Consider the following 12,316-nt stretch of genomic DNA (forward strand, 5'->3'; position numbering starts at 1 on the left):
AATGTATTATTTCGTATGTTATTCAAAGAGCCAGTGTGGCGTAGTGATTTAAGCATTGGACTGTGACTCTGGAGACCAGAGTTTGTGATTCCCTGCTTGGCCATGGAAAACCCACTGGAGTGACCTTGGGCAAGTCCCATGCCCTTCAGCTCAGGTGAAGCAGTGGTTAAAGCTCTGAACAAATCTTGCCAAGAAAACCCCATGATGGGCTCACCATAAGTCAGAATGGCTTTAAGGCACACAGGAAAAAATATATTACTCTCTCTTACCTCCACTCATGCGTACTTTTATGGAGACCAACCAAAGATGAATGTGTGTTCATCTATATCTTGTGTCTCTTCTTGTGTTTCTTAAACTGGGGCTTAATGTTGTGCTATTGGAAGGACGGATGAAGGTAAATAGGTAAAGGATAAAAAGGGGAAGGTTTTGCATGTGAGGCCTGCACTTCATGCAACTGCAGGCTTCCTGCTTTTGCATGGATAATACAAGGTTGTTTTTTTTGCTCAGGGCTAGCCTTTGGTTTTCCACTGTGCTGTATTATGGGGTCACTCTGCTGACCGAGAGGCGAGTTTCTATGACATGCACCATTCAAAACATATTTTTTCCCCTTCTAGTTTTCCACGACATTACATGTTCAGCTGAATTTTTATGCCCGCTTCATTTTGTAAAAAACCACTACTCTGCTCCACCACCACACCGCACAAACACTCACATAACTTTGAAACAAATCTTTTTTAGAAAGAAATATTTCATTCTTGAAATATTTAAAACGTTAACCACACACTGCTTGCAGATACGAGTTTATATACTTAAAACAAAGCAGGGGTGTGTACTGGAGTGGGTTGGGTTGTACAGAAAGATACATACATGCTTGTTGTGGTTTAAACTGTGTTTGGCACAAATCAATTTATTCATATCAGTAGGTTCAACTGTATTCTTGGTAAAATAGGGTTCTTCATTGAAAAGACCAGTAGTAAAGTGGCATCAGTCAAAAAACTATTTTTTTTAAAAAGCACTATTAATGTTTTAGTAGCCTCAGGTTGATGGGCTCCATTTAGCCTTTTTGTGGCTGGCATCTACACTGGAGCATTATGCAGTTTGGCACTGCTTTCACTGCCATGGGTCCATCTATGGAATCCAGAGATTTGCAGTTTGTTGTTGCATCAGAGCACACTGACAGAGAAGGCTAAACATCTCACCACATATTTTGCCATGTATTATTATTTATTATTAACCTTTATTTATGAAGCGCTGTATTTACACACGCGCTGTACATACAATCTTTTAATTTAGGGTTCCTGCCCTCGGGCTCTTACAATTCTAAAAAGACATGACACAGAAGGAGAAGAGGTGGTGGGGGAAAGGGGATGTGGGTCCAGCAGTTTCCTCTCTACCTCCAAGCCTGGACCAGGCAGGATGGAGGGGGAGGGGGCTTGGCTTCATAATGGATGGTTAATCTTCTTCCAGGGAAAATACATACTCTCAGTGGATATACATACAGTACATAGCATAGGAAATGGTTCTAAAACAGGCACCAAAAAAACATAAATAGTAAGCGACAATTATGCAATGCCCTGGGAAGGCTTCTCTGACAGGATGGTTTTTCAACTCCGTTTTGAAGCTGACCCTTAAATTTACACAGGATACATTTTTACATAGCTTACATAGCTTTAAATGGAATTTTTTCTGCATTGTGTAAAAGATAGTTTGGATCATAGCTACTGTGGGTGAGAAAGTTGTTTTCTTGTCAGCCTTTCTGATCTGTTGTGAGTGTCTGTTCTGCTGCACCTCTAATGTTATTGCCTTATTTGACAAGAAATGTGTAAGAATCCAGCTGTTCGGAGTTAGAGTTGTGCAGCCATTTTTTTTTTAAAAGTTTGATGTTTATTTTGCTACACAGATACCTAACATAGTTGATATATTTTGTAATTAGGTTCCTAAGTTAATGATCTAGATCTTGACCATCAGGAAAAAAAATTAAAAACCCCCAACTATGTAACACCTTAATTAGGGCAGCCAGAGGGGCACAAAAATCAATGTGACCTTTCAACATCTCTAGACCTCTTTATCAGTCTGTGAGCTGCAGAAATGAAATCCCCACACACCCACTTGCATGGGTGTGTGTGATGTACAACTCTATTTTTTTGTCAAACGTTTGTCAGAACTGACAGTAAATGAGGCTTTTGAAATACAGTGGGCCCTTGGTATCATAATCTGCTGGGCTTTGTTTCCAGGTCCCTTGTGGGTTATCAAAATCCATGGATTACTCAAGTCCCATTATATACAGTGGGGCAGTTAAAATGGTGTCCCTTATATAAATGACAAAATCAGGTTTGCTTTTGGGAATTTGTTTTTAAGTATTTTCGCCATGTGATGGTTGGATCTGGATGCAAAATCTGTGGTATGGAGGCCCATTGTAAGAATGTTTTTGTTTTTAAAACTTATCCCATGTTGGCTTTCAGTGTTGCATTTAATGATGCATGCATGCTATTTGCTGCGTGTAGGGGAAAACTTTGTAGGTGTTTTTAAATACACTTTTCCTTCCCCTTTCCCCATACCTGCAGAACTTGTGATGATAACATGGCTTTTCACTGTGTTGTTTTTAACAGGAATGTCCATGGTTTTGATAAAAATCTTGTAAAACTACTACAGATTGCAGGCCTTGAAGGAAACAGAGTGGGAGATGGACACTATTGGAGCTCTATGCAATAGGTGTGCTTCAATCCATCAGATTGGTAGCCTTGTTTTGGATGATAGTGATGTGTATGAAGTAGCTATGGGAAGCTGAGAAAAGAATTGTTAAATGATATGGCTGGTTAATTGGCTTGAAGTGTTTTTTTGGCTAAGAAAAACAAATTCTTTCAAATGTAATCTTTCAATCTGGGAATAGAAGAGCTATACCTCTGTTTTAACTATCTGATCACTTCAGTGGGGGAAAGAGAGAAAGGAAAGCTTTCTCTGTTGTTTGCTACTTTGTAGTTTATGGGAATTCCTGTACAAACTAAGCTCTCATCTGCTGTGACAGGATTGTAGTGTAGAGATGGGGAAATGTTGCTTTCTCCATATGTTTGCACTGCACTTTCACAGTCCTTACTACTGGCCTGTGGAAGGTGGGTATCATATCAAAACATTTGGAGGACCACAGGTCCCCTACTGTGGTTGAACATATTAGACCACCTTTTTAAAAATATCTTTTAAAATTACAACGGTGATATTAATAAAGTGAAATCCTAATTAGTGGTAGAATGGAACGAATCCGTGCAGCTCAGAATTCGTTCTATGCTGCACGTGTTGCGTCCGCGGCAGTCGCGTCCGGCAGGTCTGTTCGGGAATGAGGCTCGTAGCCTCAACTACCGCCCTCCTCCTGCCTCCGCAACCAGATCCTTTAACCTTTTCTAAGGCTTGCTGTGACCCAATTTAACAACTTATTCGTGGATAAAATTCTCGATTTAAGTGACGGTCTTGAGGCCAGCCTTAGCGCAGATCCTAGAGTAGAGGTATCCAGGGCATCCGTGAATTCGTTAGTCGGATTCAGTTGAGTCGTCTTGGTTAACGAGGATTGTGGACAAGATCCTTGGACAGTGTTAGGCAAAGACAAACCTGACCTTCGATCCCTTGTCCCTCATGGCTAGCGGCACAGGGGGGCCCAGCTGTAAACTTTGCTGTTTACGCGGAATTATTAACACTCACTGAGGGATGGGCAATTTACAACAAATTGAAATTGGCCGTAGTTAAACCTCTATAAATAAAGCCCTCTCGACCCCTGTTGCACCACCACTTCGGCCTATTTCGCTATTGCCATTTCTGGGGAAGGTGATCGAGCGGGCTGGTTGCAATTCTCCATCTTCAAAAAATTCGATCTGGCTTGAAACGGACTATCTAGAACCATTTCAAACAGGCTTTCGGGCGTCGGTTTACGGGGTTGAGGGACTGCTATGTCGCTGGTCCGCTTGCTCTCCGTCTGGGCTGGACAGGGGAAAAGCGTGCTCCCTGTAGTGCTCATGGACATATCAGCGTGCTTTCTATACCATAGACCATGGTATCCTTTGCGTACGCCTGGCTGGATGTGGGGACCGGGTGCGGCATGCGCTCCGTGTTCCGTTCCTACCTATCCGGGGGAGGTCCCGTAGGTTGCAGCTGGGACGTGCCGCTCCGATGATGTGGCGGGCCCTACATCTGGGGTCCCTCAAGGAGCCATTCGTCTCCCTCTGTTTAACATTTACATAAACCGCCGGGAGAGATCATCCGGAGGACATGGGGCGCGGGTGTTTATCAGTACGCTGATGACCACCCAAATAGTCTTTCTCTATGTCTCCGACTGATGCAGTGACCGGGATTGGCGTCTCTCCCCTCTGGCCTGTTGGAGAGCCGGTATGGGCTGGATGAGGGACAACAGGACTCAGCCTGAATCCAGAGGGGGAGAAGACGGCGTACTTCTTGATAGGTTCCCACGGGTCCGGGTGTTGGCGGTGGTTTCCACCAGTTCCTGACCGGAATCACGCTTTCGTTGCAGGACTCTGTACGCAGCCTGGGGGTGCTCCTGGACTCGTCGCTCACCTTACATCTCAGGTGGAGCGACGGTCAGGCGCACCTGTTATCAGCTCTGGCTGATACGCCAGCTGCGTCCTACCTCGACCGGGGAGAAGACCTTGAAACGGTTTGTACACGCCCTGGTAACCTCTCGTTTGGATTTCTGCAACACGCTCTACATGGGGCCACCCTTGTCCCATACCCGGAAGCTGCACCTTGTGCAGAATATGGCAGCCGTCTGTGTTACTGGCACTGCCAGGGCCCGTCATAAACACCATGTCCCTTGAAAGGACTTACTTGGTGCTCTATGTCGCTTCGGGCGCAATACAATGGTGTTGGTTAGTCCTTAAGCCTCTATGGCTTTGGGCCCAGGCTGATCTGGAAGACCGCCTCTTCTCCGTACAATCGCCCCGCACTCTCAGATCATCAGGGGCTATTGTTATCCCGTTCCAGTAGGCGAATTAGTGTTTACCACCAGGATGGGCTTTCTCCATTCGCGCCCCAACCTCTGGGAACGCGCTTTTTGCCTCTCGAGCTCCGCTCAGCCCTCCTAGCCCACTCCTTTAGGAAGGGGCTAAATGACCCACTTCTGTGAACAGCTTACCCTGCCAGGTTACTCCCCCCCCCTTGTCAGCACTGTCCTTGCCGGTCTTATGGACTTTTATTATTTTTATTAATCTGTTTTTAATATTTTTGTATGGACCTGTTTGCTATATTGTTGGATTTGTTGTTCACCGCCCTGGTTTTTTAGAGCGGGTCTGTGTTGGTTATGTGTTATTATTATTTCATGTTTATTTATATTATTATTTATTATTATTATTATTATTTCTTATATTCCCTAATTGAAAAATAGATTTTCAGACAGGTGGGAAACCCTGTGGGAAGAACAATAGATAAGTGAGAATTTAATGCAATATTTCCCCAGTATTCAAATGTCCTGAAGTGTTACATAGGGATTATTTTGTATATAATAACATGTGGGGTTTTCAAACAAAAAACTGATTTCTGGGCAGAAAATGTAATTCCTGCGAAAATAACAGTGTTTCCTGCACAGATAATAGGGTTTTTTTGAGGGTGCATTTTCTCTGCAGAATAATTCCTCTGTGTTACCTGTACTTTGGAACCCTTGAATTCAGGGAGAATACCATAGAGGAATATTCTTTTTCTCCCACAGCAGAGAGCAAACCTACTGTAATTATTCATATTTACATGTGAGGATGAACTAGTCAGGGATTCACCCACTTATATCAGGGTTGTTGTTGTTGTGTTCTTTCAAGTCATATCTGACTTATGGAGAGCCCCAAGGCGAACCTATCATGGGGGTTTCTTGGTAAGATTTGTTCAGAGGAGGTTTCCCATTCCCTTCCTCTAAGGCTGAGAGTGTGTGATTTGCCCAGTGTCACCCAGTGGATTTCATGGCCAAGCTTGGAATCAAACCCTGGTCTCTAGAGTCAGCATCAGTTTCTGTATGCTGAATTGTGCACTGTTTTTATGAAATGCAGTCTTAGTTTTCAGTGACTATTACACAACTAAACACACATCCAAATGTGCAGTCTACTGAACAAACAAATATGCCTGTGAATCTATGTGCTCACATCATGGATAATGTACCATGTCCGCACCTTCTCTTCTACAACTTGAACTGAATGTAGATGTTCTGTGTCACACAAAAATGTCCACCTGTTTCTGTAGGAGAATCCACATGTGCACAAGACTTCAGTAGAATTTTGGCCCAAAATCATAAAATGGTTTGGATCAGTTGTACCAGAGGGAGGCCTATTTTGTTAAGTTCCACTACAATTCTTGTCTGTGTCTGCATTGTCCAGGATCCTCCGGGGGCAACCTGGAGTATCCTGGTCCCATACCTGCTCCAGTTTGCCCCCTGATCCACCTAGGTGTCTATTGTCGCTGGAGGTCACTAGCTTTTGAGGTCAAAACGAGGCTCTCAGTGATGGTCATATGCTGTTAACGTCATTCTGACTCCAGAATGAGTGATTCACAGTGGTGCTGGGCTCATTGGATGGCTTGGCAGGATCCTTGCGCAGACAGCCTCCTCAGTGTGGGAATGAAGGGCTCTGGATCTTCCAGGTAGTTCCAGAGCAACAGGCAAATTATTTTAGACATTTTAAAAGATGTTATATTCTGTTTCTGGGGTTTGAGCATGCACGGTACAGCGCGCCCACGCCATACGCGGGCGTGCCATACGTGGCCTTGAGCATACGCGCTCAAGCCGCGGGCGCGCATTCGGGGTGGAAGGGGCGGCACGTCCCATTCAATTGAATGGGCGCGCGCGCCCATTGTGCCCCACGTGCTCCCGCGCTGCCGCGCATGAGCCCCATTATTTTCAATGGGGCTCAAGCATAGGCGGAATTTGTCTTACACGGCGGGATCCGGAACGGATCCCCCGCGTAAGGCAAGGACAGACTGTATTTGACTGTATTTGAATTGAATGGGCGCACGTGCCCATTGCGCCCCGCGTGCTCCCGCTCTGCCGCGCATGAGCCCCATTGTTTTCAATGGGGCTCGAGCATAGGCGGAATTTGTCTTACGCGTGGGAGTCCGGAACAGATCCCTCGCGTAAAGCAAGGGCAGACTGTAGTGTGGTCTCCCCCTTTTCCTACAGCCTTACACTTTACCAAACATTATCATCTTTTCCAGTGAGTCATGTCATCTCATGATATGTCCAAAGTATGTCAGCCCCCTTTTAGTATTCATTGCTTCTTCTAGTGAGAGTTCAAGTTTTATTTGCTCTAAGACCCATTCATTTGTTTTCGTAGCAGTCTATAGTATCAGTAGAAGATTCTTGCACCACATTTCAAATGTGTTGATTATCTTCATGTCAGCTTTCTTCACTGTCCAGCTTTCATAAACATGCATAGAAATCAGAAATACAGTTGCATTGATGAATGAATGAGACACCAGAAAAAAAATACAATTTATTTTTATTAAGAACCAGTCTTACAGATATACCTCAGTTAATGAAGTAGATGTGTTCCTGAGCATTACTTCTTTAACAGAAACTGGTACTGGGGCAGAAATACGACAGAAAGAACAGAGATAGGTTCTTACACCACAAAAAAGAAGAGTGCTTGAATGTTTCATCAGACTTTTTATTCAGAGCTAAAGATACACATTTCTTAAATGAAACAACCAGGTCAGGTAAGCATAGCATGAGCAAAGAAAAACATTCAGAATATTCTAGAGACCACTTCAAGGCTTCTTCCAAAATGCATCTAGAGATTATTTTGTTTTTCTTTTGGTATTCGTCAGTTTTTTAATAATTTGAATTTTTGTAGTCAAAATTCAAGATCATAAAATGCAAAGATATGCAACTGAGCACAAAAGTTAGAATCATACAAGGCCCTATTACCATGTATGAATGTGAGAGCTGGACAATTAAGGAACTATGCCTACTATTAGGCAGAGTGAGATGACTGCTTCAGGTGGCAGCTGCTGGGCACAACCATGACCATTCCTGATGAGTTCTTTTGCTGTTCTCTGTTGGAGAACAAAGCCCTGTATGTCATGTAATCTGCCCTAGGCTTTTTAAAAAAAATCTATTCTGCTGTTTCAGCTATAGTGGAAGATCAAGGAAAATTGTAGTAAAATTCAAGTGACAAGCTAGTTAGTCTCTTTATATGGACTGCAGAGCAAGGGACACCTCAGGCAAGAAGATCTCTCGGGCTGTCATTTGGGATCAATCTTTGTGCTGTCAAATAGGAAATGCAGATGCTGATCATAAATTGTGGTGTGGTCTTAAATTGGTACATGACATACAGGACTTTGGTCCTTGGGTCCTTGGTTGATCTGCTAGGGTTTGGTTTCAGGACCCTCCACGTATACCGAAATCTGTGGATGCTCAAGTCCCATTATATACAATGGGTAAAATGCTGTTGTTTATTTAAAATGGCAAAATCAAGGTTTGCTTTTGGGAATTTTTTATTTTTATTTTTTGGAATATTTTCAGGCAGTGGATGGTTGAATCCATAGATGTAGAACCCATGGATACGGAGGGCCAACTCTATGTAGGCACACATACACAAACAAAACAGGTAGTAATAGTGAAGCATCAGGAATTATCTTGAAATTTATTTATGACAATCAAAATGTTAATAGCCATCAAATGGAAATAACACAATGTCTTTCAACAACTGAAACTCCTTTTTAGAATTCATGAGACAAGTATGCAGTTTGAATATTGATAACTATATGAATGGAGGAAAGGTGGGAATTTGGTCATGTTTTTACTATGAACCTAAATCTTTAAAGGCAAGGTTCGTGGTAAAAACATAGTTAAAATTTTGTATTGATAATTGTGCTTCATTCATACTGATTTGAAAAGGAACACATTTGTATTTTATGCTATGAGTTTGTATTTTATATTATATAAGAAAAATAACATACAAGTTGTCTGATGACACTTTAAAGATTAGCAAATGCATTATGGGAATAGGCTTGAGTCCACTTCATCCAACTTTTCAATGAAATGGATCACAGGTCACAAAGTTTATAAGCTTATACTACAAGAAATTTGTTATTACAACTTGCTTGGGTTTTTGCTTCTTCAGTTACCTTTAGAAACTGTCAAAATAAATAGGGCATCAATTAAAAGAATACAGTACAGATATTGTACCTGTTTGCTACTGTTGCATTGCAAATATTTGAAGCATTTGAGTGTGACCAGTATAATAAATCTCCCTGAGATTCTTTCTTTTTTTAAAAAAAGTATGTTTTAAATATGCATGCAAAATTAAGAATTGTATAGTGTTAAACTAATACAATGCAGTATAAACAATTTGAAAATCATAGATATATTTATTTTACTATCTGTATTTTCCATAACAACTAAAAAAAACCCCTTCAACTGCAATTATTATATATCTTGCAGGCATAATTGTACAATAATCTCAACCCAGCTAAATCAAAGAATTTCACTATTTCAATACTTAGAATCATAGAATTGGAAGAGACCACAAGGGCCATCCAGTCCATCCCCCTGCCATCCCCCAACAGATGGCCATCCATCCTCTGTTTAAACACCCCCAAAGAAGGAGATTCCAAGGGAGTGTGTTTCACTGTAACAGCTCTTACTGTCAGGATGTTTTTCTTAATGTTTAGGTGGAATCTCTTTTCCTGTAGCTTGTATCTGTTGCTCTGGGTCCTACTCTCTGGAACAGCAGAAAACTGTCCTCAATATGACACCCCTTCAAACAGGACTATCATATCACCGCTTAACCATCCCTTCCAGGCTAAACATATCCAGCTCCCTAGGTCTCCCCTCATAAGGCATGGTCTCCAGACCCTTTACCAAGTTAGTCGCCCTCCTATGGACATGTTTCAGTTCCTGATATCACTAGTCATATCCTCCCTGTTTAATTAGATGCAACAGTTTCAAACTACTGATTATTCCTCAGCATTTATTATCTTTGGTTCTAATTAGTTACACTTATTTTCATTTCTGCTATTGTGCTTCCAAACACTTTGCTGTTGTCCATACAGTACAGCCTTTGCATCTCTGGGACTGATAACTGCAGTTTCACTTAACCACGTCCAGAAAAAAACAGTCTCTCTAGGCATCTGGAGGTACTCCAGCATGACTTTATGGTCAGTGAGAGTTGACCATGATGTCATGCTGGAGGATCGGTAACTGTAGTTTCACTTACCTCCATCTGGAGGGGGGGAAAGGTCTCTAGGCATCTGGAGGTACTCAAGCATTACTCTATGGTCAGCTTCTGGTATGTATGTATCCACCAGAAGTTGATCATAGGGTCATGCTAGAGAATCACCAGATGCCTAGAGGGACCGCCTTTCTAGGCATCTGGAGGCCCTCCAGCCCAAGTCTGAGGTCAACTTTTGCCAGAAATAGAACATTCACTGTTAACTGAGGTTTCACTTATCCACAATAACCATGGGAACAGATCCCACACAGATCGTACTGTGGTGCAGTGGTTCCCAAACCTTCCAGATGTTTTTGGACTTCAACTCCTAGAAGCTCCAGCTGTCCCTAAAAATGCAGGCTCATAATTTGTGTATACCTCTGGAATCAGCTCTGAGCCTGAATACCCAGATTTCAGGAGTGGCCAGGAGTACATTTGCATAATTATAGCTGGCTTTTGTTTTGGTGGTGTCTGATCTGGGTGTGTGGTCTACTTATTATTTTTTAATTATTATTGGATTGATGTGCTTTAAAAATACTTTGCATTCTGTGTTTTTATTTGTACTTGATTTTTTCATCATATTGTGGGCCTCTTTGGGTTCCAGTTCTGGGGAAAAGGCAGGTTATAACTCAAATAAATAAATGATTAAATAGTTTCCTAAATTGTTCATGAGGTATGTGCTAGTATTGACATTTGAAGCCTTGTTTCTCTACCCTTGTTTCTCTACTGGAAATTAAAATTCAGAGCAGGTAGATTACTGCAGGAGAAATGTGTAAAAATGTAAAGTGCAGTACTGAGTTGTAGAGGTAATCCAGGTTCAGAGCTATATACATAAAAATACATGACAACCACTGACATTGTTTCCTTGTACATGAGAAACAATCTTTCACTGAATTTATAATTCAGAGACATAGCTGTGTTAGCTTGGAATATCAGTATGCAAAGGGATCTTGTAGCACTTTTGGCAAGGGCTGAAGGGCTTCATGCTTTCCTCCCCTGTCATGAACATCTGTTTTGTTGTCTTTTGCAGTACATATGCTGCAAGTCTGTTGCAGTGCGATTCTCATATATTGAGGACTTTGTTCAGAGGATCTTTCCAATTTGTTGAGAGTTTGGGAACTCTGGTACACAGTGTTCTGTGCTGTGCCACACTCTTCTATTTCACTATCATTACTTTTGCTCACATGCCATGCTGTAGAAGATATCTTCTATGACCTCAGAGCAAGCAGACAGTGGCAGTTCCAGCGGCAGTGGCATGGGGTGGCTCAGTGGGACACATTTTAAACAGACAATGAAAGTTGGAATAGAGGGCTCTGAATCTTATGGAATCTGGAGCAAACAGAAAGGTATTTTAATATGGTTTAAAAGGATATATGCTGCTTCTGGTGCTGAATGGGCCAGATGTCATCCAGTCTGTTCACATGAGAACCAGAGTTTGGCCTGTGTGTCATCTGATCTCCCCACTGAAAGTATGGGGGAGGCCATTTTATTGGACTGTGCAGACATGGCCCCCATACGTTTCACAGCTGACTGGGGTTGAATCTCTATTTCTCAGCACCCTGTATCACACAGGACTTCTGAAAACTGGAAATGAAAGCAATGCTGTTACAAAAATGTAGCATGGTGCAATCCTATGTATGTCTAATACAACGTATATACATTCCCAGATCAGTACAGTATATATAAGATTGTAGCTATTAGTTGGAATCCTGTTGGTGATTTATACCAGTGTAACAGTCACAGAGCCATTGTGGTGAAGTGGTTTGAGTATTGGACTATGACTCTGGAGACCAGGGTTCAAATCTCTACTCATGAAAACCCACTGGGTGACCTTGGGCAAGTCACATCTCTCAGTCTTAGAGAAAGGCAAAGACAAACCCCTTCTGAACAAATCTTGCTAAGTAAACCCTGTGATATGTGCTCTGTAGGGTTGCTATAAGTCTGAAATGACTTGAAACAGATTGACAGAATGTAATGTCACACTATAGCACTGTGATTCTGCTTTAATTACCGTGGCCACATGCTGTGAAATCCTGAGATTGACAATTTAGGGAGGGACATTTGGAATTCTCAGCCAGAAAGCTCTAGTACTTCTCCAAACAACAAACCCCTGGATTCCTTAGGATGTA

At 42.2% G+C, this 12,316-nt stretch overlaps 1 protein-coding gene across 1 annotated transcript in view; it reads left to right on the forward strand.

Moving 5' to 3' along the window:
* Window positions 1-388: 388 nt before the first annotated feature.
* FOCAD (focadhesin) overlaps window positions 389-12,316 on the forward strand; it is a 148,216-nt gene continuing 136,288 nt past the window's right edge. The window contains exons 1-2 of the mRNA XM_042447659.1: window positions 389-402; window positions 2,669-2,710. Coding sequence (XP_042303593.1) covers window positions 389-402; window positions 2,669-2,710 — 56 coding nt within the window. The remainder of the gene's footprint in view (window positions 403-2,668; window positions 2,711-12,316) is intronic.

Source organism: Sceloporus undulatus, chromosome 2, assembly GCF_019175285.1.
Source record: "Sceloporus undulatus isolate JIND9_A2432 ecotype Alabama chromosome 2, SceUnd_v1.1, whole genome shotgun sequence".
Classification (NCBI taxonomy): Eukaryota; Metazoa; Chordata; class Lepidosauria; order Squamata; family Phrynosomatidae; genus Sceloporus; species Sceloporus undulatus.